The sequence below is a fragment of the Tachysurus vachellii genome, chromosome 13 (genome assembly GCF_030014155.1).
Source record: "Tachysurus vachellii isolate PV-2020 chromosome 13, HZAU_Pvac_v1, whole genome shotgun sequence".
NCBI classification, from domain to species: Eukaryota; Metazoa; Chordata; class Actinopteri; order Siluriformes; family Bagridae; genus Tachysurus; species Tachysurus vachellii.
This window is the reverse complement of record NC_083472.1, coordinates 6,210,456-6,234,428: the sequence shown is the minus strand read 5'-3', so window position 1 is coordinate 6,234,428 and position 23,973 is coordinate 6,210,456. Positions and strand designations below refer to the sequence as shown.

At 38.6% G+C, this 23,973-nt stretch overlaps 4 protein-coding genes across 11 annotated transcripts in view; 2 read left to right on the top strand and 2 right to left on the bottom strand.

Annotated features, from left to right (window-relative positions):
- The window catches only part of csk (C-terminal Src kinase), a 31,677-nt gene extending 27,629 nt beyond the window's left edge, over positions 1 to 4,048 (bottom strand). For all 3 annotated transcript variants that reach the window (XM_060885077.1, XM_060885075.1, XM_060885074.1), the window contains exon 1: positions 3,616 to 4,048. The gene's annotated coding sequence lies outside the window, so the exon portion shown is untranslated. The remainder of the gene's footprint in view (positions 1 to 3,615) is intronic.
- A 1,014-nt stretch (positions 4,049 to 5,062) lies between these two features.
- Positions 5,063 to 12,636, bottom strand: edc3 (enhancer of mRNA decapping 3 homolog (S. cerevisiae)). Of its 2 annotated transcripts, none has more exons than XM_060885045.1 (7): positions 12,510 to 12,636; positions 11,706 to 11,870; positions 11,278 to 11,564; positions 10,602 to 10,943; positions 10,319 to 10,472; positions 9,991 to 10,208; positions 5,063 to 8,431 (listed from the first exon to the last, which is right to left on the bottom strand). In XM_060885045.1, exons 2-7 carry the CDS (start codon positions 11,867 to 11,869, stop codon positions 8,097 to 8,099), a joined length of 1,500 nt encoding a protein of 499 aa, XP_060741028.1. In that variant the 5' UTR covers position 11,870; positions 12,510 to 12,636; the 3' UTR covers positions 5,063 to 8,096. The 2 variants fall into 2 exon arrangements, with proteins under 2 accessions (XP_060741028.1, XP_060741030.1); XM_060885047.1 differs by having other exon boundaries at positions 11,437 to 11,564.
- A 64-nt stretch (positions 12,637 to 12,700) lies between these two features.
- On the top strand, positions 12,701 to 15,743 carry kxd1 (KxDL motif containing 1). Of its 3 annotated transcripts, XM_060885050.1 has the most exons (6): positions 12,701 to 12,876; positions 12,967 to 13,038; positions 14,139 to 14,279; positions 14,372 to 14,524; positions 14,621 to 14,667; positions 15,089 to 15,743. In XM_060885050.1, exons 3-6 carry the CDS (start codon positions 14,185 to 14,187, stop codon positions 15,337 to 15,339), a joined length of 546 nt encoding a protein of 181 aa, XP_060741033.1. In that variant the 5' UTR covers positions 12,701 to 12,876; positions 12,967 to 13,038; positions 14,139 to 14,184; the 3' UTR covers positions 15,340 to 15,743. The 3 variants fall into 3 exon arrangements, with proteins under 3 accessions (XP_060741033.1, XP_060741032.1, XP_060741031.1); XM_060885049.1 differs by lacking the exon at positions 12,701 to 12,876 and having other exon boundaries at positions 12,886 to 13,038; XM_060885048.1 differs by lacking the exon at positions 12,701 to 12,876 and having other exon boundaries at positions 12,886 to 13,038; positions 14,080 to 14,279.
- Positions 15,744 to 16,408: 665 nt separating this feature from the next.
- ergic2 (ERGIC and golgi 2) lies at positions 16,409 to 23,371 on the top strand. Of its 3 annotated transcripts, none has more exons than XM_060885330.1 (15): positions 16,409 to 16,581; positions 16,716 to 16,800; positions 16,892 to 17,024; positions 17,238 to 17,346; positions 17,473 to 17,519; positions 17,809 to 17,876; positions 17,960 to 18,000; positions 18,506 to 18,607; positions 18,758 to 18,853; positions 19,800 to 19,855; positions 20,117 to 20,215; positions 20,340 to 20,437; positions 21,162 to 21,324; positions 21,423 to 21,502; positions 22,093 to 23,371. In XM_060885330.1, exons 3-15 carry the CDS (start codon positions 16,919 to 16,921, stop codon positions 22,156 to 22,158), a joined length of 1,131 nt encoding a protein of 376 aa, XP_060741313.1. In that variant the 5' UTR covers positions 16,409 to 16,581; positions 16,716 to 16,800; positions 16,892 to 16,918; the 3' UTR covers positions 22,159 to 23,371. The 3 variants fall into 3 exon arrangements, with proteins under 3 accessions (XP_060741313.1, XP_060741312.1, XP_060741311.1); XM_060885329.1 differs by having other exon boundaries at positions 16,716 to 16,810; XM_060885328.1 differs by lacking the exon at positions 16,716 to 16,800 and having other exon boundaries at positions 16,410 to 16,581.
- The last annotated feature ends 602 nt before the right edge of the window (positions 23,372 to 23,973 follow it).

Genomic DNA, 23,973 nt, shown 5'->3' with positions numbered 1-23,973 from the left:
ACAACAGTGAAAAGCTACAAACAGCTGGGCAAAAAAACAACACCACTGATACTGACTCATAATAATCAATGACTTAATGCACTTGACTTAATAAAATTAGATTTCACATCATTCTGGGCATTCAGGACCAGAGAAAATCACAGTAGGTTAGATAAAGTCCAAAAACAATCCACATACGTTCAAAACGAGTTCATAGAAAGCCACAGAAATCAGGCCACCGACTTGGGGTTACACTATTCTATAAAATGTTGTAGTACCCGGTGTGCTGGATGTAAAGAGTTTTAAACAAGATGGTATAGCAAAGCAATGACAGGAAGGTGTAGCAAGTCTCTCAAGCTTCCATTACAGTATGATACTTTGCTTCACTAACCGCGAAAAACATCCTACTTTTACAGGAAGTGGTCGTTTGACTGACAGCCAAGATTTTACTTACCACAAAGTTCTTCAATTAAATCACCTAAAATTACTTAACTTATTATCCGGTCAGTTTGGTCATAAGTGTCAGAAGCTCGGAGCAAGAAATAAGCATTAAAAATGAGAACCTTTGTGGACGAATGAAGTAATGACCAAGGTTTCTCCGGTTTTCCCCAATGGCATTATTCATTTGTTAGCGATGCAGTTTCCATTGAGGCTAGTGTTAATTATTTTGATAGCTAATAAGTCAGCCATTTGCAAAACGCTGACAAATGAAAAAATCGGATGGCCATGGTATACTGTGTGAACAGTTCTGCCTGCATGCTCGGACTCCACTTTGCCATGTTTGCAAGAAGAATTTTATCTTGTAATGAAACATTTCTATGATGAGTGGCATAAGGGTTCAGTAAAAGTTTTGAATGATGCTTTCACAGCAATGAAACAAAACTGAACAGTAAATCAAGTGCTTAAGTCAGGGTTGAATCCCCAGCATGGCCAAGCTGACACTGTGGGGCCCTTGAGCAAGGCCCTTAACTCTCATCATTCCATGAGCTGCTGTATTATGTCTGAATATATTTTGGAAGAACATTCATTCCAGTAACAGTTCAGCTGCCCTGTGCTTGAAGATTTTACGTCATATATACAAGCCGTGGACGTGAAGTTAGCATGGCACAGCTTCCACCCTGTAGTTGTGCCCCTGTAAGCTGCATTCTTTTAATACATTTGTCTTCATTTTGCTGGTGCAACATTTGAATGAAGTCTTGATTAGGAGTGTGGCACATCACAGGATCGACGTCAGCTTGTCCCGCCATCTGCCAATGTCAAAGGCCCAGAGGACGTACACGAAATGCAGCATTCATCCTGTTTACACTCTGCCTACGAGGGTGGATTTCAATTGAAGACAATCAAGAAACCATGTGCAAGTGAGGCACACTGGAGCTGCTGCAAGCGATGAAATAATCAAAGCCAAGCCTGTTTTCTAAACCATTGCACGCTTGAAAGGTGGCGGCATTCGCGCTGTATGTAAAGGGTAAACAAAGTGACAGGATTGTGCTACTGTAAATACCACTAACCAGGGCAGAAAAAAGTCTAAATCAAGAGCATTTCACCACAGAATCTTTAAAAAGGCATAAAAGCCCTTTCTGAGCAAAGGAAAAAGCAGGGGAAACCCCACTGTAAATGACAGGGCTGAGCATCTAAATACATAAAAATAAAAAAAATCCTTTGGAAGAATAAAAAAACAAACCAACAAACTAATAATCTCTCAGCAGTCATGCTGTAAAGATGCTGTTAACTATGACTTGTGTCTAATCTTATAAAGGAGAGCCTTCGGTTACCAATCAAAATATTAGTGTCTGTATTTCACTCTCAAGACCTCTGCTGATTAGCGGTACAAAGCTGATCTGTAATAACACGGCTGACTGCGTGGGACGTTGCAGGCTGTGGGATTTGATTGGAACTTGCCGGAGTGCCAGTGAGGTCAGAGTGTGCGCTTTGTGCAGAGAAGGAGGAAGTGACCTTCTGAGGCCAGCGCGACTAAATCCATCTCTTGTTCATTAATTCAAATCAGCTCCAAATAAACCACACTGGGCCTTTTTTTGACACCAGAAGACAACCAGTATTTGAATAATTGCCTATTTGACTGGAGGGATTTTTTAAATATGTTCCATTATCTTTTAATAATAAAGAAAACTATTGTTTTTTTAAACAAAAATGAATAAATAAAAAACCAATTGGAATATACCTTTACACTCATTCGCTCTTGCCAGCATATTTTTGGGAGACAGGAAACAAACAAATCTTGAGTATCATCACAATTTATTTATTTTTTTAATTTTCAATTTAAAAAAAATACTTGACACTGAAATACATTTCATCTACTGCTCCTCCTGCTTCATAAATCAAATTATACACCAATGAGTTAGGTCTTAAATTAGATTTAAGATGTAGATTATTGTCACAATTGATGATCTACACATAGGAATATAAAGAAATTAACATTCATACATTGCAAAACTTCAATGACACACAACAGTTAAGACTTTGAAAAAATAAAATGTCATGTTGGATCCAAAATGTTGGATACATGGTAACAAGAAATCTGGTGTACAGCTAGCTGTAAGGAGTGATATCTGATGATAACAGGAATATAAATCGAAGCACGACGGTAACTTGAAAATTGAGTCAACACCTAAATGCCAAATGGATAATGGAAAGAGCAAGCAAAACATTAGCAGTTCAGATTTGAACTGAGGACCATGGAGCATGTGAGACGACAAGTTACCTGTTGCACCAACCAAAAATGATTACATTTTCATACATCAATAACAGTTCATAAGCGTATACAGAATCCAACGAGGACAGTTATGGACCTGTAGACGACAAAGCAACTACAACCATGAAATCATATTTCAACTCATAACAAATGATGCTTACATGTGCTTTTCATGAGCTGAACTGATATTGTGACGCATCCACGCGAACCATCATTAACAACGAACATTGTGATCTACTGTACAACTGCTCAGCACAAGTAAAAACCGTTCAAGAACCTGTTATAAAAGAGACACAAAGCCATTACATCCCCATGGTCCCAGTTAACCACTGTGCACTGGGGGGGTCAATCCACAGCCTGATTGACACACTCCCTTCCTCCATCCTGACATGCTGACTGCACTCAAGAGGACACGGCGTGCCATTTTACTGTAGCGTAGTCTACATTACTGGGAATTTACTGGGAATTTACTGCGAATACCGGACCATTACCAAAACCCAGTGGACCACTTGAGAGCTAATATTCTCGGTCTCAACGAGACACTGAAGCTTTAACAGGGCCACTTGAGACAGCATAACTGGGACAGCTGTGTGGAGGCCAAGCCCTTCTACATACTTAATATCCTGCACAATGTGCCCATTTTAAATGTTCTTCAAATGACTACATTGTGTATTAAGCATAAATGAAGTCGTACACGGATGAAGACAGACAAGAGAGAACTCAATATTGGTAAAATACACAGGAAGAGACAGAGGTTATGAGATTATAGAAGACAATATTTGCAAAACAGTACAGAGAGAAAAGGAAAAAAAAGATCAAGCACTTGTTCGAGGTGTTAAACCTCCAGCAGATGGGAATAATAATAATAATAATAATAATAATAATAATAATAATAATAATAATAATAATAATAAACACCAACTGACCTGTAGGCTTTGCTGGATGAGGAGAGCAACAGAGTGGTGACCGAGGACAAGAAAATGAGATGAGATGAAGAGAATTTTCCAAATCAACAGCTGCAGTTTTTCTTCCGAGTCAAAAAGAAAAACACAACAACAACCCTGAAACAGCCGCCCGAGCAGCTCTTTTCTCCTCTCTAGTGAGGTTGAGTTTGTTTCAGCAGCACAGACAATAGAGGAAAGGCGTGAACCTAAAGCCTTCTAACACCGTGGACGCTTTAATCACAACACTGAGACCCGCTCGCTAACCAAACTGGTGCGGCTCGATACCGTCAACAAAGACACTCAACGCGGTCTGGAGCTGTTGTTGCACGTATCCAGTCTGTAATGAGAGCAAAAGCCCTCTTTCGGCAAACGCCAACACGCTCTCACACATATTCACACACTTTCACACATAGGCGCCCTGAAAAGGAAGCAGACTTTTTTTTTTTTTTTTTTTTTTCTTTTTAAATAATACACGAACCACGGTACGGCGCATGCGCGTTTATGGGCGCGCGCGCATCTCCATGGCAACACTAAATGAAATGATGTGAAAAGAGGACCTAAAAATGTACAAATCTTTTATGCAATTTAGTACAGTACTTCTTGACCTGACAGTAGTGTGCTGGGATTGGTAAAGACCTCAGTAGCATTAAGCATTGCCATGCATCTTCAAATATTTATGAGATGTTTGTTACATTCCATCCATCCATTTCTCTATACTCCATAAAGTGCTCAAGTAACATTAATGTAGTCTGTGAAGACTTTTGCATGCTCTCCTCGTGTTTATGAGGGGTTTCTATGTCCTTCTATCTCCTAACTACACACCTGTAGGTATATTTCAATTCTGTTTTGCCCCTGAGATTGAGTGTGTGCATGTTTGTGAGGTTGATGCCCTGGGCTGGCTCCAGATCTGTGAACCTGTGACCCTGACCAGGATAAAGCAGTTAACAAAGATAAGCATCGAATGCATTAATGAATATAACAGCAAGCCAAAAGAACAAGGAATCTATTGACAACATGCCCAGGTGTTAGACCAGGGGAAGTTCTACTTAGATGCATCATTGTTCAAGTGTCCAAAAAACAGAACCAAAGGGTATTTTACAGGAATAATATAAACACTGAAACATACCTACAACATCTACAAGGCAGACATAAGGACTGCACATAAGAGGAGTTGACAACAAACCATAGCGCTAAAAGATCAAACTCTATAGTATATGTGGAAACGTGAAATGGTCACACTGTATTCTGGTCTGGCATCGCCATCTTGTGAGGAGTTGAGTTTACGAGCTTTGCATTGAATTACTTTTTACTTTTGTAAGACAGTTCTAAATCTCACCATCTCAGTATTGTCTTGTCCCTTATATGTAGGCTGTATATGATACATGAGAAGCTAGAGGTGGATGTACAATTGTATAACATGACAACATAATTGTAGTCACGTTCTTTATTATTTTAATCTCAAGTTTAACATTCCAACTGAGACAATTCAACAATTATGTATTGATACCCAAACCTTTCTAAACGCTGATGTTATACATCATCGGTGACATGGAAATAAGGTTGTTCTTTCACAAACCAAGCCACAGTAGTCACAAATTAAATCATATATTGCAATTGCTTTATGTTCCAAAGAATGAACCAGGAGAGTGAAAAACTTTGTTGCAAGCTACTTTTAGAGACAGTGGATAATGCAGCGCAAAAAAAAAAAAAAAAAAAAAAACAACACACAAATAGGAAGATGTTTTGCTTTTTTATAATAGCCCTAAATCTGAACAGTGAACATGACTACAAACAAAACAAGGGCCCATAATAACTAAACATTGCTTTTGATGGCCTTCAAGTGAACACTCATTGAAAGTAAATGGGAAGTAAATGGGGGGGAAGATAAGAGGGGGGTGGAGTTATTTCTGGCTTATAACTGAACATGACCACAAAACTTTTTTTAGGGTGGGGAAAAATAAAACATTTGGTCTGTTTTCAGAAAGAATGCAGTTAACAAGCCTCACATTCCTGGAATGATACAAATGCATTTCCCTGCACATTAATATGCACTGTTACTTTAAAAAAATAATAATAATTAAAAAAAAAAATCAATGGTTTGAAGCAAACCACAAAAACAAAATGAACAAAATAAATAAATCACTGCAATATAAATAAGCTCTGAAACTTCGCCATCAATTTCAGGTTTCAAAAACTCCAAACGTTAATGGTGGGGAAATACTACAAGTAAATGTCCAGGGCTTCTCTTTAGGAACACTGGGAAGATTCAGTTCTCACTGCTCTTGCTTATAAAGCACTTCAGCAAGAAACAAACTTTTTAAAAACTATACTCGAGTGTCTTACATTAAAGACCAATTAAAAGTTGGTTGGCTATGCAACAACCTCCTGCCTTAAGATATACCTTAGCTCTCAAAAGTTTGATTCTACTGCCTAATCACTGCATAGATTCAAGGTTCAATCTAGATTCAATATTGCAAATAAGTCAAGGACAACAAGGCAAAAATCCAAACCCTGTTGGCAGCATTGCTGGCAAATTAGAGAACTATAATATTGAGAACTCATTAACAGCTGAAAACCCAGACATTTTTTATAGCTATGGTTTAAAGTGTCTGCTTTCTGACACTGAGCTAATACACTTCAGGAAAGATGTGCAAGTTCAGCAGATCTATTACAAATGTCTAGATTTCAAGTCAACGACACACTCGGCACTGTATGTGCAACGTTGTTACAACTGCTATTTTGCAAAGATGAAGTGTCATTTAAAACACCTTCCTCATTTTAAAGACAATATCTTGCAGTATTTCTCTGAATTAGCTAAGGGGTGCTATTAGCCAAAGGTGTACCTATGATGGAGAATAGGCAATGATATTCAATACACTACCATTGTCATCCATTAAATATGTACTTCATATACATTTTCTCAACATTCTAACATTGTCCGCAAACATGGAGATAACATTTTCACCAAATCTGACAATAGGTGGCAGATCTAAGAATTTCCATATAGCCACTTTAATGCTAAGGACACAGGAAACGGAGACAGGGAAGAATACACACACTCTACACATCAGCCTCCTTAATCATACGTCACTGTTACGTATAAAATGCGTCATCTTGAAGTCCACTACGCTTTCCTACTCATGTCACGTTCACTTAAACTGTGGAAATATCTCGCCATACATCCCATATATTTGTAGATTTCTCCACTGACAGTGCAAAGAAAACAGACAAGCCTACAAAAAAAAGTAATAAAAAAGAAAAAAAAAAAAAAAAGGGGGGCAGGTAATAAAGTTTCAGAACAAAAATTCTACAAAAGGTAATAAGTGTGACGAATAAAATACATCGTTCGGTCTACAAGACAGAAACAGATAAAACGTTTAACATTGAACATGTCCTTTTCTCAAGCAACAAAATTGTAGATTTTCTCTAGACACACAACTCAGTTTAAACTAAAACTGAAAGTGTTAAACTTTCCAAATACAAATCGTGTGGAAGTTGACAGCTTGTTTGTTACCTGTTTATCATGAAACTCTTATAAAAGTGTACAATGACAACTCTAAGTGTTTCCAAAGAAGGTTATATATAGTTGTTGCTTCAGACAAACTTGCCTAAATTGATCCACAATTCTTGTAAGAAAAATAAACTGTTTCAATATGAGTAGTGAAATGTTGGTGTTTGTCTGTCATTCAGGCCAACAAATAAAATTCACCAGTAAGGTTACGGGGGGAGGGGAAAAAAAAAAAGGCAGAAATATGTTCAGTAAGAATCCTACCTGCTTGGGCAAGAGAAAGTTAAACAAGGCTTTGATTACCTCTTTAAATTGCCCAAGGACTTTAGCTTCTGCACATCAGTGCTGACTTTGATCACATTTGGCACAAGCTCAGAAAACAAATTTTTTTTTTTCCCAGACAAGGAAGAACCAAACTTAATAAATTCATCTCAATACAAATATTTCTTGAACCTTGAAATGAATCTGAGCAAAATACACTGGTAAACTAAGATTGTGAATGAGTCCCAAGCAGGATCATTCTGGTTCTTTGTTGAGGTCATCTTTATACAGCATTTAATAAGACAAAATATCATGTCTTTGTGCAAACAGGTCTGAGCTCTGCAGCTCAACCCATATCAATAGTCTGTAAAGACTATAAAGAATCGATTAGACTGATAGATTCAAGACTGGTAAATTTAAAAGAAAATGCAGAAAGCGTCAGAGGCTGGTTGCACGGTAAACAGACAGACAGATGGAAAGAGGGCAGAACCACAAGCTGGGTTCATTCCTCTAGTCTGCTCATATCCCAAAATCAGTATCCTGAATTTGAATATAGTGTTAAAGAATGTAACAGATAAGATACGACAACAGAAAGAGGTCGCTCACACCTTCATCTGATCACCCTGGGATTTAAGGCAGGTTCTGGCTCACTGACCCTGTGCCTGACCCTGTTAAAGTCTGGGTTACAGTGTGTTTATGTTGAGTGCAGGGGGATGACGAACTTGCAGCCAAAGGGCGAGTGGTACTTGATGCTCACTTCCTGAAACACTTGCTGTGGGATGCCAATGTCACACAAGTAGACTCGCCCTGCTCTCTCTGGCAGGGGGAGCGGGAGGCCCAGGCAGAGAGACCACTTCGCCTCCACAGCTTGCTCATGCCCGCTTACTGGAGGATCTATACTGAGCACAGGAGCTCGGTTCTGATTAGCCCAGTCAGCCGCTGCCCTGTACCATGGCTGCTCCCTCAGAAAAGTGTTCTCGTGAGAGTTGAGACAGTTAATGACCAGGTCCACTGGGGTATCTGGTAAATCTGACAGAACACAAGAAAACGAGTGAATTAACAGTAAGGGCGTTAACAAGACTGGGATACTTTAGTTTTCATGACAAATCATGAATCTAATTTTATATATATTGTGTATATATATATATAAATAAAATTAGAAATTAGTATAAAATTAAAATTTTACACACATACATATATACACATACATTTTATATATATCATACATACACACACGCACGGGTTCGAAGGTTTGGGCACCCCAGGTAAAAATTTGTATTAATGTGTATAAAGAAGCCAAAAAAATATGGAAAAATCTCCAAAAGGTATCAAGAAAGTTTGATTTTATTTCCATTATTTACACCTTCAAAATAATAGAAAATAAAAAAATGGCGTCTGCAAAAGTTTGGGCACCCTGCAGAGTTTATAGCATGCACCGCCCCCTTTGAAAAGCTGAGACCTGACCTGGAAAGACCAGGTGATGTCAATCTCAAAGGTTTTAAATGCCCAGACTCATCTGACCTTGCCCCAACAATCACGTTTGACTGCACGATCCTTCCAGAAAGATCTGGCAGACACTGGAGTTGTGGTACACCATTCCACTATAAAGAGATACTTTACAAATATGGTCTTCATGGAAGAGTCATCAGAAGAAAACCTCTCCTAACCACAAAAATCAGCATTTGAAGTTTGCAAATGAACATATAGACAAGCCTGATGCACTTTGGAAACAAGTTGTGTGGACCGATGAGGTTAAAATAGAACTTTTTGCCCCGAATGAGCAAAGGTACGTTTGGAGAAGAAAGGGCACAGAATTTAATGAAATGAACCTCTGTCCAACTGTTAAGCATGAGGGTGGATCAATCATGCTTTGGGGTTATATTGCAGCCAGTGGCACAGGGAACATTTCACGAGTAGAAGGAAAAATGGATTCAATCAAATTTCAGCAAACTTTGGACTCTAACTTGATGCCATCTGTGAAGAAGCTGAAGTTAAAGAGAGGATGGCTTCTACAAATGGATTATGATTCTAAACACACCTCAAAATCCATGGTGGATTACATCAAGAGGCGTAAACTGAAGGTTTTGCCATGGACTTCAAAATCTCCTGACCTCAACATAATTGAAAATCTATGGATAAACCTTAAAAGAGCAGTGTGTGACAGACAGCCCAGAAATCTCAAACAACTGGAAGACTTTTGTAAGGGAGAATGGGTGAAGATACCTCAAACAAGAATTGAAAGACTCTTGACTGGCTACAAAAAGCATTTACAAACTGTGATACTTGCCAAAGGGGGCAGTACAAGGTATTAACTCTGCAGGATGCCCAAACTTTTGCAGATGACTTTTTTTTTTCTATTATTTTGAAAGTGTAAATGATGGAAATAAAATCTAACTTATTTGACAAATAAGAATGTTTAATCTGTATTTTGATGCCTTTTGGAGATTTTTTCATCTTTTCTTGGCTTCTTAATGCACATTAATACAAATTTTTACATGGGGTGCCCAAGCTTTCAAACCCCACTGTATATATATATATAGATAGATAGATAGATAGATAGATAGATATCACTTATAACGTGTTTGTACCTTTGACACTGGAAACCTGTTTGCCACCCGTCTTGCCAAAGAGTGCAAGTTCACTGGTGATGGCTTCTAGCATCTTGACAAAGTTGGGGAGGAAGAGGACGACCTCCACTTCGTGGTTGGCCAGGTGGCGGCCGCAGCTGATTCCCTGAGCTCCCTGTACATGCGGCCCACACAGCAAAGCCACAGTTGGACGCTGGTGCAAATTTTTAGGTGTGAGTCTACAAAAATAAATTAGTAATAAATGATACAGTCCTTGGTTTTTCACAAAAGCAAAGATTAAGATCTGAAATTGAACATGTTAGCCTTCAACACAATTATTCACACTGACCTGTTTGGTCCTCCGAGCAGTGTGAGAGCCATCTGACTGGCACACACACCAGTCATCTCCAGCCTGCGCTCCAGAGAGAGACCGTAATTCTCAGCCACACTCAGCAATCGCTTGTGCAACTCATATGAGATGCTGGGAACCACCAACCCTGAATCTTGAACGAAAGATGCCACATCACTCATTTATTTCTAGGATTCTGAACAATTAAAACTTGGATTTGAATAAATCACCTTTTGAAACAAACTGGATTGTTATTACATTGTAGTATTAATCATATCCTTACCAGTGCTATATTCCTTTGCACTCGACTGAGGCACTATAATCTGTCTGTACACGACGGGCTTGGCTTCCAGAATGTTCTCATCGTGTCGGTAACGTGAGGGCGTCTGCTCTGCAGGATTCCCCCGTGTCCGTGCACTGTTACCTCGCCGATCTGATGATTCAATCTGCGAGAAGACAGCAGCTTTGTCGAAAAGTGCCAAGTTACCCTCAAAGTCAAAGTCCTCGTCTAGAACGTCGTCCATGCCGTCACCAAAACATTCATCATCTTTGTTCTTCATCTGGCCATTCTTTGAACCGTTCTTCTTCGGTGTGACCTGATTTGCTCCTCTACTGCTGGATGACCCTGAAAGAAAAAGAAAGAAGCATTACTGATTTCCTAAACCTAATGATGCATATATTCAATGACCATGTGCACAATGCACCATGAGCACACGCTGCATTAATCTGCATAGTTTGCCATTCCAATAGGGCATATGTCTGGCTATATGCAATAAATCCATTATAGATTTTTGCTTGTAAAATTCACCTTTTGTAATAAAAAAAAGTTTTACTTTAGTATTTACACTATCATGTATTTGTGCTTTATGTACCAAGGTCCTTAAGAAACAATATTTCATACCAATGTACAAGAGATATATAAAAAGCATGTTTTGTGCAGCCAGTGCCTGTATGCTTACACGAGTTGTGTCTTCGTCTGAAGCCTTTACTCTGACCTGCCATTTCTACATGGCGCTCTACATAGCTTTTGGAGTAGTGCTGTGAAGGAGACATGCCTCCATCGTGAAGCCTGTGCTCAGCTTTGGGCACATTTACAGGAGCACTGTTTACTCCACTACCTCCACCTTTGTCCTTGCGTCCAGTGTAACTAGATACAGAGGAGACGGATTCAGGAACGTTCTGCTTTGTGACTCCATTGGAGCCGATACCGATTTCCAAAATTTTGAGCTCTTTGATGTCCATAGCACTGTGAATATACAGATGGAAAAACATTGTCAGAAAACAAAAATTATGTGTAATTTACAGAATAACGTGCCAGAAAAACAAGTCTTGGCTTTAATCGTCTGTGATTATTGCATATAACATGAATTTAAACAAGAGACCATACCTAAAAGTGACCTCAGGTACTGGACACTTGACGCCATTGTGAAAGGGTTGTTTGAGGGAAATGGTTTGACTTGTTTGATCAACCGAGGACACTTCTCCTTGGTACACTCCCAATGTCGGACCACAGTTAATTGAAACAAGACTGCCCAACCAGTCTGCTGCCATTCTGCTTGATCACATTCATCAGGAAAAGAAGCAAAGACTAAGTAAATATTCAAACACATCCAGTTCACCTCAATCCTGAATCGTCTCAATATAATCTCTATCCTACACAAACTAGAAACCTTACCTGTTTGCAACACGCTATCAACACAAACGACTTAATACTTATCTGTTTCAGTTTTGTTTAGTTAAATGTTTTTTTTTAAAAAAAACGTATTACTTTATGCTCTCGCGAAAAAAATCCAAAAACTAAGTCGTAGTAGCAACATTTGATTTGTAGAGCTGCCAGCACATTAGCCAAGTTAGCTAGCTAGCTCTAACGTTAAAGAGGCCTCGCTAAGTAACAATTAGCTATCAACAGTGTCAAGCAAATGTTCATGTATACATAGAAAAACGCACGGTAAGAATAACCTAAAAATACTAACATGTAAAAAAGACATATAATCACTCACACGAAAAAGAAAATTAATATTTTAGCTAACGTACTAACGTACGCCGCAGTAGCTAGCGGCTAGCTGTGTATTAAGCTTAGGGTAGCATTTGGCTAATTTCGCTAGCTGGTTAGCTAATTTAGTAACTAGCTTGCTAGCAAATTACAAGCTTAAATGTCGCACGGCTTAACGAGTTATACTTTGATACACACCTGAAAAACTTTTGACCAAAAACGTTTTAATAAATTTGCGTTATGCCTCGAGTTTGAGTCTCTCTCTAAACTTCTTCTCATAAGCCACTGAGGGTTAATACGAAGTGCCGTGTGCTCGTTAAAACCCACTAGCGCCACCTGATGTTCTGGAGATAAACATAGACCATAAGGCGGAAATCACCGGAACAAAACATATATTTAGAATAGCATACACGTTCTCAAATTATAATCAGATACTAAAATGTGTACGTGACACTTAAATTTCATTACAAATCTCATAGAAGAAAAAATATGTAGTTAATTTGTCCAATAACTGTGACTTTTAAGAGCTAATTTGTCCAATAACTGTGACTTTTAAGAGCTTCCGGTAGGTCACGTGACAACTTGACGATTCATTCTCGACTTAGATTTATTTATTTATACGTTGTACGAAAGTAATGAATGTATTTATTTACAGTTGCATATTATGAAGATTCATTGATATTTGAAGATTTATATCTACGCTTGGGTTTGATAACAAGCCTTTCAGGTAAACAGCAGTGTTCTGTATATAGCTAGCATGCTACCTTGCTACCTTCTATAGCTAGTGATATTTTGTTCAGCATCTTTAGGATTTAACACGATGAGGTTTGTTGTGCTTTTGGAATGTGTGTTATTTAGATAATTAAGAAATGCATACACACAGGAAATGTGCAGTTTTAGATATTATAATTTTATATAAATCGTTATTCACTATTCTTTTGCTGCTCATCTAAGTTTTAACCCAGTTACACTGAACACTGATGTCTAAAGGTGTCTGTTGTAGGAAACAACAGTGTTAATGTGTTGTTAATAGGCATCAGGCCTAGTGTCTGTGATCTGCTCTGGTCTCTAGGGGATGCTTTACTACTTTTCGGTTTGAGTGAAAGGTTAAAATTGTTTGTTGTTTTATTTTTAGAGGAAGCAATATAGTTTTGTATCTGCTTTAAGTGTCATTCTCATTATTATTGTTTGCTAATAATTGAGATCATTGTTTCATTAACCATAATAGTTTCATTGTTGAGCAATTGATAGATATTGTATATCGACAAGCCTTTACTGCCTAGGAAACAAAAATCGTCCAGGAAGAACACAATTCATTAGAAGTCCCAGTGAATCAATGAAATCCACAGTCATGTTTTTAGTTGTTAATTATAACTTGCATCTAAGGGTGGATGTTTTATTATTGGGTTATCTAATGCTAACACAACATGGTTTCTAAAATATTTAGGATTTTTTCTAAGGTCTATACTTTTTTAATGATCAAGACAGCTGTTCATCTGTCCGCTCATCTGGAAGCTCTACAGCCAGGCTTTTAGGTGCCCATATAGTTTTTACAAAATGTCTGACAGGAGTGGCATCCAAACACAAACAAACATTCCACACACATAGGGTTTTCTCAAGTATTTAAATAATATAAAAGAAAGAAACAATTTAGAAACTAAATTAAACAATAGTATTAATAAAGAATTTATTAATACTATTGCAACTTTTATCATAGTGAGGGGGAAAAACTGACTTCCATTTATTCCATGTATTCCATTATCTACAGATTAGGAACATACAAGCTCAAGAGCCCATGTATTAAAATACATTTCCTGTTATATAAAGCTGATTAAAGCAGATCCTCTAGACACTGCTGGTTTCATAGCTCAGAATGGATCCGACTGCCTCTGGAATCTTCTGCAGCAGGATGCTGAGCATGGTCAACTCCGAGGACGTTAATGCCATCATCCAGGCCCAGAGACACATGTGAGTTCATGCACCAAAAGCATCACATTTTTATGCAGCTTATCGTTTTCATATGGCTGTAATTCTAAACACATGTGTAACTCACTGTCAAGGCTGGACCGCTTCGAAAAGACCAACGAGATGCTCATTAACTTTAACGGCTTGTCCAATGTGCGGTTGCAGCAGATGAACGACCGCTTTCTGCTTCACACTCGCACTTTAATTGAAATGAAGAAGGACTTGGACAGTGTTTTTCGACGAATAAGGTACTGTGGGATGAAGTTATCTTTTTTGCTTGGCAAGAGAGGGAGAGGTTTTATGGGAATGGACTAATTGAATGTAAATTATTGAATCATTTTCAGGACATTAAAAGGCAAGATTGCTAAGCAGTATCCTGAAGCCTTTAGCAGTGAGTTTTGCTTTTTTATCATTGAAATGCCATTTTAAACCAGTACAATAATACAAAGTAGTAAAATACACTGATGTACTACTTAAGAGTGCTAGAGGAACCAAAAACACCTAGAAATCTTTTTACATTGAAACCTTTCTAATAAACTATTTGAAGTATCTGATGTTAAGTGGCTTTCAAAAAGGATTAAGTTACATCATTCTCTACTTTTTGGTTCAGTCCAACCTTTTGACATCACAAACTGCGATCAGTTTATAACACTGTTGAATCTGGTTTTTTTTAATAAAGATATACAGAGAATATCAACTCACATCGAACATATGTGCTAAAATTACATTTATTTTCAAGTTTATTGCTTTTTTTTAATAAATACAGGAAAACACTGAATACTTTACAGTCCAATTTCTTTATTCATCCACAGATATTTGTGAGGCTTCCAGTCTGGAGGACGACGATGACGATGACCTTGACCCTGTCCCCCCCAGCATAGCCACCACAACCGTCACGTCTGAACAGAGCACCGAATCTTGTGACACGAGCCCAGACATTATCTCACCCACCATCAGCCGCTGTTCTGAAGAGCTTTCTCAGGAGAATCCGGACACACCGGTCTCGAACAGCCCTGAGAGGGCAGTACTGCTTGATGAGGGCCCAGATTCAGTCAATATCTAGAGAATCTGCTGATTCTTTTTGGATATGTCGCTAAAGACTTCGAGTGCTCTGAGTGTAACAGCCCATGTGTGGACTTCTTGTCAAGTCCAGTCACGTTAACATACTATGCCTAGAAGTTATCCAAAGCTAAAATATGTTCTAAGTGTGTTTGCCAAATATGCTTTTAGTCTAAACAATCTGATTTTTATTTTTTTAAATACATTGTTATATATGTGGTATGGTTTATTATTTCAAACAGTTTCATGTCAGATTACAGTAACATGTCTTGCACTTCAACTTCTAACTTATGCTGGATTTTGATATGTTTTCTGTTTTAATTGTTGGACCGATTAACTGGAACGTTGTCTTGGTAGTTTGTTTAGATATTCAAGCTGATGTGTGAAATAAATATGACCATGTGGAAAGGTTTGACATCTCATTGTTTCTCATGTAAAATCATGTGATCTTCAAAGGACAAGCAAATGCAACCTGTATGTTTTAAGCATTCCAATCAACCATGGATAACACAAATGTATTATTGTCTTCAAGACTGTGGTTGTATTTAGCATCGTCGTCTATAGTACAATAAGTTTCCCATTATAATTTCATTTTGAACGACGCTTGTGTGAATCATTTGAAAACGATTCAAAACCTAGTTTTCAAATCAGGCATGTTTTTTGCCCACCCAAACAAGGATTTTATGTGTACCAAAGTATTTGACCCTCAGCATGTGAGCCGTGTGTTTAGACAAAGCTGTCCGGTGCCACCCAGAAGAGAATGTTTTCCATTTTAAGTCCAGATCCTCATCAATGATTCCTCCTCACTACGACTCGTTGAGATTCTCTTTGCTATTGTCGATTCTGGCTTGTACAATTGACCTCTAAATCTACTTCTAGATTTCTGACAATATCTATTGATAAAAATGCGCTATAAGATGCAATTAAAAATTAATTCTACGTAGAACCATCGACGGCCCGGCTGAGGCGCCGGTTCTGGACGGTGAATCAAATCCAGACTCACAAAGATTCGGTTCACTTGACCCAATGAATCGACTCACTAAATGACAAGGGTCGAGGAAGTACAACAACTCCCATGATGCACCAACAAGGCATCGTCACGACTCAAAACCCCAGCGGGTCCGTCTGATACAACATTCTTCACTTTCACTCCGTTTACATGTTTACTAATCCCGGTGTCACAGGGGGAAATGTTTAGATTCGACACACTGAATCAACAATGATTATTTAACGGAGCATTTTACAGGTAGGTGCATTGAACGCTAGCTAGCTTTTACTAGCGTGTGAAATTACAGGTGTTCGCTAGCGATAGCTGGACATTCCGACTGTTGCTTAGCTCCGGGTTAACGTTGCTTTTTATTCTTTATTTTTCATTTGTAGCTTTTTCTTTGTTCCTGCTGTAAAACTGCCGGTTTAGAAACAGCTCCATCTTAAGGGAGAAGCTAACAAAAGTTGCTAGCTAGACGTAAGGAACGGTAATATGTGCTAGCTGCTAGCACTGTGGTTATTATACAGCATACAGATGTGCTGGTGTTTATATGATCAATTCCTCACAGGTTCAGGAGTGGTCTGTTACTCCAAAGATGCTGAGACTGTCTCGAAAGAAGGCTGTAACTTTAGTAAAGGAGCTGGATGCTTTCCCCAAGGTGCCTGAGAGTTATGTGGAAACAACAGCTAGTGGTGGGACTGGTGAGTTTTATCCCTTTTTTTTTTAATCCTGGTCATTTCATCCACAGGTTCCATCAAGCCTTGCCCTAGAGGACCAGTTGGTGTGTCAGAGCAGATATTTTAACATGAACACATACAGGATAATGAGTTGTGATTGAAGACCAGACTTAAGGGACACTGAGTCATTGGTCCATTGTTATTAAAATTAGTGAAAGTTGCTTTTCTTGTCCTCAGTGTCTCTCATTGCCTTCACTGCCATGGCACTGCTGGCCTTCTTTGAGTTTTTTGTCTATCGGGACACATGGATGAAGTACGAGTATGAAGTGGATACAGATTTTTCTAGGTAATAGTTTTATTTCCATGAGCGCATGACCTGTACTGTATAAGACTGTCTGAATGCAGTCGTATGTAATTAGATTATGCACAAATTAAAATCAAGTTCTGTTTTTTTTTTAACCTTCTCTTACAGTAAATTAAGAATAAATATAGACATTACGGTCGCCATGAGGTGTCAATGTAAGTATAATTATTTTTAGTCGATTCTTAAACTGCTCTTGCCTTGAAAATCATATGACACAAGATGTGCAAACAGACCGACTGACTGCTAAACTAATTTAATCAAATAGAAGTGTTGGTTTTGAATAGCAGATCCATTTTTTACAGAACTGGCTGAGTCTAGGAAACACATCGACTTTTTACTGAATACGTTGTTAGAGTGCTGTGTGTGATTTCGTTATACGTTCAGGATAACTTAGAAAATTAATCTTAATCACTCCATCTTGTGAAATTGTCTTTCTTTGTCCAGTTGTGGGTGCAGATGTTTTGGACCTGGCTGAAACTATGGTAGCATCAGATGGCTTGAAGTATGAACCGGTGAGTATGAACACTGTGAACATGGCTGGTGTAAATAATGTCTTAAGTCAGTGGTTATAACATCTCTTATGGCTCTTTTGCAGGTTGTGTTTGATCTGTCTCCTCAACAGAGACTATGGCATAGGTAAATAAACCACTGTCTCATGTATTCACTGATTTTTATTTCTGCATCTATGTCATATGTACATTTTGTATGTCTAAATGCCACACTAGTTTAGTTTTGAACCAGAATTGCAGATCACGTTTAAAAGTACAGGTTAATAGTGTGACTTGGAAAAGTCAATTTTTGACAATAATTTGCATCTACTTGCACTTCATTAATCTGGTAACGGAAAAATTCCAGGTCTGCTTACGTCAATCAATAATCACATATCCATCCAAATATATGACCATCCTGCAAATAAATTTGTTCGTGAAGAATGTTATGTCGAGTTCAGATTTCTTCCTTGTTAAATGGAGTGAATGGAGTTGCAGTTATTTATTTAGTTATACTGCAAATGAAAGGATTGTTTTGTGTGTGCGTGCATGCATCCTTCGCTCTCTATACAGTTGTTCATTCTTTCATGTCACTTCAGCAATGAAATTCGTTTTTATTTTCACGTTTTTTTTTTTTTCTCTGTTTCCCCCAGGACACTCATGCTGATTCAGGACAGGCTGCGTAACGAGCACTCGCTCCAGGACGTCCTCTTAAAAAACGTGATGAGAGGAGCCCCCACTGCACTACCCCCAAGGTCAGTCCTCATCTGCTGTCTGTTTTCTTAACGCATTCTTAAAGCAAGCATCAGATCTGGAAACGACATGCTGTGGAAAGTTGAGAAGTTTGTTATTGTGCTGTCTCAGGAGTGCAGTTCATCAGTGTCCTGTTGCTTTTCTCTCTTCAGAGAGGACAGTCCCACACAGCCACTTGACGCGTGCAGAATACACGGACACCTCTACGTTAATAAAGTGGCTGGAAACTTCCACATCACGGTCGGCAAGTATGCGTTTACCCCCAACATTGCCTCTGCATTTATTGTTAAACCCTCTTGTAGATTTTGCTACCTATTGACCAGTCAAACATTGTCATTACACCAAAATCATTATATAAATAATTCCATGAAGAATAAAGCATGTTGTATTTATGAGCATTGTTCAGTAAAAGAAATTCTCTTTGTATAGCCAAGAGTAAGAGTCAATTACAAATTTCTATGCGTTATTAATCAAAAACTAAAGCAAGGTTTTATTATAAGTTAATCAATAATACATGATACAAAACCCCTAGTCCTGGAAAAATATCTGCATGAGATTAAAAGACATTTATATTATTTCTTTCCCTCAAATTTTTGTTTCTGTTCACAGTGGAAAAAATCCTTGATCTCATGACTATATTTTCATGATGACAGTGATTCAGTTACGCAGTGCGCATTATGGTCCTTTATGGCGCATTATGGTGCTTCAGTAAATAAATAAAAGAACATGCACTAAAGGAACGTGGACACCGTATGCCGTATCGCACCATATTTGAAAGTTGGAGGCAGACGATTGTCTCTATTGTATGATCTAGCATTACGATACCATGACAAAACCATGTTCTGAAATGTAGTAGAAAGCCTTCTCAGGAGAGTGCAGCTTCTTATAACAGCATATGAGGTTTAAATCTGGAATAGTTGTGAAGGTCAGGTGTCCACATACTTTTAGTGAAGAACGATGAATGTATATATTGTCAGTTGTTTTTTAGGAAATGAAAAATGTGATTATTTGGTTCCTGTTGAACGTGTGGTGTTGCAGCTTCAGTCTGAATAATGCTCCTCAGTTACTCTGAACCTCAATAAAATCCAGAAAGCTGGCTTCAACCTCCAGTTTAACTTTCAGAACGAGACTCCACCTGCAGTGTAATACATACATTACCTTATCCTTTCACATGAGTGTAATTCTCTATTTCAGGGCCATCCCACATCCAAGAGGGCATGCTCACTTAGCTGCACTAGTCAGCCATGAAAGTAAGTTCTTTCCACTTACAATTAATAACGTTACAAGAAATGAATCACAGTAAAGCTCCTGGACTGACATGGTATCAGTGTTTTAGCTGTGCATTTATTTGTTTCTGTGGAAGTTTTGTGTTTGCTAACTTTAAAGTAAAGCCAGCGATCTAAAGCGTCAAGAATAGTAAAAGATCATTGCGAATTTGTTATGTAAATTCATCCTCATCCAACGTAAAGCTTTGCTGCAGTCTTACCATCAGTGTTCCTATCAATCCACAGCGTACAACTTCTCCCACCGATTAGACCACTTGTCCTTCGGTGAAGTAATCCCAGGCATCCTGAACCCGCTGGACGGCACAGAGAAAGTGTCCGCAGATCGTAAGTGACGTGGCAGGCACCTGGAAATGACGTTACTTTACACATTTCAGTATACATTCATTTCTTGTGTTCGGTTAATAACATTACTGTAAGGTTCACTAATATTTTTTTCACCCTGTGTCAGATAATCAGATGTTTCAGTACTTCATCACCATTGTACCAACTAAACTGGAAACCTACAAACTGACAGCCGATACGCATCAGTACTCCGTTACAGAACGGGTAGGTTCATGAAAACAAACCATCCTTATTCTACTTCTAAAGCCATTACATAGTTCTAATTCTCAAACTATGGGGAAAGCATGTGAAACACTGAATTTAAGGAAAAGTATTGAGAATTTGCCATCAACTTTAATACAGAGAATGAAATTCAATGTCTTTTAAACATTTGCCACACATTTCAGGTGTGTCAGGAACCTGTTGCAGAACAACTGACAAAAGACTGACATTCCTGCCTTCAAGTGGCTGTACCTGTTACTAAATAATGACTTGTAGGATTGTAGACCAATCCTGTTAAACCAGCTTCATAAAACCCACAGCAGTCTGTCACGGGGCTTTTGTAGTTTCTGTTCATGGCCTTGTAAGAAAATTACACAAGCTCTGATTTAATCTAGAAAGATTGGTCTGGTGTAGTGAGATGGAAGCGAATAAAGTTAAAAAAAATTCTAAATTAAGCCTATGTTTAGACAGCAGCAAATCTTTTTTTTAATATGTTTGTTCAGATCTTTAGTCACGTTTGCGTTCTCATCCACACCAGTTGCCATAACGACAGCACGAACGTATTACGTCTGAGGAGATCAGAGCGGTCACAAAGTTGGAAGACCGAAGACTCGGATGCTGTTTTCGCCACATCTTTTAGTTACATAGTCAGCACGTGTATTTGTTCTGTTTTTATAAGGATCACTTCAGAGCTACTAAATGGTTCGGTTGTGTTTGGTTGTTGCAGGAGCGCGTGATAAACCATGCAGCCGGAAGTCACGGCGTTTCGGGAATTTTTATGAAGTATGACTTCAGCTCGCTCATGGTCCGAGTAACAGAACAGCACATGCCGCTGTGGCAGTTCCTTGTGCGTTTATGTGGCATTGTTGGGGGCATCTTCTCTACGACAGGTACAATAAACTTACATTGTGACTTTGTTTTATACAAAGAGTAAAGATTTTATACCTTACAGTGTGTAAGTACTCCATGTTTATTTTTTTTCCCCTAGGCATGCTGCACAACCTGGTTGGATTCATTGTAGATATTATCTGCTGTCGCTTTAAACTCGGAGTCTATAAACCCAAACAGGTACATACTTCTTTTTAATAAGCGGTCGGTTTTTGCATCGTTTTCATCTCGGTACGTTTAGTTCCGAGTCGGGCCTCTGTCCAGGATACTGGAGATCCAAACTGGTTTCACTCCAAGTCTTCATGGATCTGGCTTTGTGCACGGAGACATCGTCATGCTGGGACAGGTTTGGGTCTCTTAGCTCCCAGTGACATGAACAAAGACATTCTATACAGTTGTGTTCTTCCAGAACAGTTTAGTGATCCGGTGTCATACATCTGGCCATGTAGTGTATGTTTTTGGACGCTGGAAGGTGTCTCCAGTGATTGTATAAGAAGCATTCATTTAGGCTTTGAGGTTCTCTTCCTTGTTAACAATATTAATCTCATAAACAAAACCATCTTGTACAAAGTGCTTTGCTTTAGATGAGTTTTACTGCAGGGGTTCAGTATAATGTCTACATTCTACTTTCAGTAAACTAAGTAGGAAACGTTTGGGTCTGTTAGCCTGTGACTTGTCTATCACACAAGTCACTGAGTCACAGTGTTGCACTGTTAAAGTATTTCAAACCCTGAAATGAGTTGTAATGTTAATCCTGTGCTGTGTTGTAGGTCAGTGTTGTGGATGGCCATGCAAACAGCCAGACGCCTCTACTGTCAGAGAACGGCGGACTCTAGCAGCTTCGTGTCGGTTCCCCGTACCCGACGATCTTCTCCATCCGAGACACAAGCACACCACGGGACTAAACTAGCAAGCAGCTCGCCAAAAAAAGCTGTTCTTACTGACTTCTCTGGCAATGTGGTATAGTGAAGGGCCGCCTGCTCCAAGCACATAACTGTAACTCAGGCTGTAAACAAAAGTATTGATTGTTTGCTTTCATTACCAACAGAACACTTTAGCATTTCTGTCATTATAACAGTGTTCGACCGTCAGTCCTCCGTTTCCACCATCAGCATCTAAAGGGAGACGTTTCGTTCCGAGAAACTGTTTTTTTTATTCAATTAGTAGTTATTGTGCTTGTGAGAGGCAGCGCTTTCCTTTTGAAACCAGCCTAAGAGTTTAAACGTCATGTTTTAGACTGATTTTCTCTTTTGTCCAGCTATCACTGCAGTCTCATCCACTTTTTACCCAGATTCTTTTTGTATATAATTTTTTTTTTCTGTAATATCAATGCCACTCAAGATGTGACTCTTCTATCATTAGCCATAACTGAGAAATTATGACTTGGAAAAGAAGTGGAGTGATTTTTAATAAACAAATTCAGCAAATCAGGAAAAGCTGTAAGATGCAATGAATCATGGCAGTATTATGATTTATGAGGAAGTCATATCGTGTTCGATCGATTAGGTGTGTGTGGATGTGTTGTAGTTTTTCCTCTGGCTTTGTTTTTGGACACTTTCCTCAGGATGCAGCAGCTGAATCATCTTGCTGACGGTTATTTTGTGAGCACAGACCTGAATAACTGATATGAAGAGAATGATGGTAGGACTGTAAACGGTAAGGAAAACTGAGAACTTGAATTCTGGGTGACCTCTGCCTTGTTTTAGCACTAGAAATTGTTGAATGGGGGCTAGGAGACGTATAGAGAATGAGCTGGGGAATGAGAATGTATAGGATGTTGACTTCTGAACCTTCATATGAAAGCTTTTAGTCATGAACATCACAGAAGTGTGATGGCAGTAAATTTTCAACTTAAGATATTTTAAATGTTTATCTTTTTTTTTTTTTTTTTTGGACTATTGTATCACCATTTTACACACATGGTCATACTGTTTGTCCTGAACCAGAGGGGTTTGATTAAGAACGGAATTTGTACACTTGTATGATGAACTTGTCTGTGCTTGTGTTGGTTTGAATCCTTTGCCCTGATAAAAATCTTGCTTTCTTGTTTTCTGTCTCTTCTGTTCTTGCGAGTTGCATTACGACACATGACCGAGATCACGCCATTAAGTATAAACATAATCACACTGTTCATTTAAAGAATCATAAGAATCAGACACATTGTTGCCAAGTAAGACGAGCAATTCTTCAGCTTTAGTAATATGGTGCGACAAAAATACAAAAAATGTGCAATGTTTATTCATTCAAACCGATGTACCAGTATGGCAGCTGTTTCAATCTGCTAACACTTTCATAGACATGAACTCATACAATAAGTTGGGGCATATGTACTTGTATATATGCCCAAACTTATTGTATGAGTTCATGTCTATGAAAGTGTTAGCAGATTGAAACAGCTGCCATACTGGTACATCGGTACACCGCAAGATAGGAAGAGGGAAGAATGGTAAACTAATTAATGGGAAGGACCATCCCCATTAAAGGATGGGAAAACCGTCAGATATAAAGAGTAGCCATGTTACAGTAAACAGTGACTGAAGTGGTTTTTAGACGCATTTAGATTTAGAAAGGAATAAATAATCATGGTCGAAAGCTTCTGATGCTCTCGCTTTGAACGCAGAACAGCACTGCAGTGTGTAATGAGAGAGATG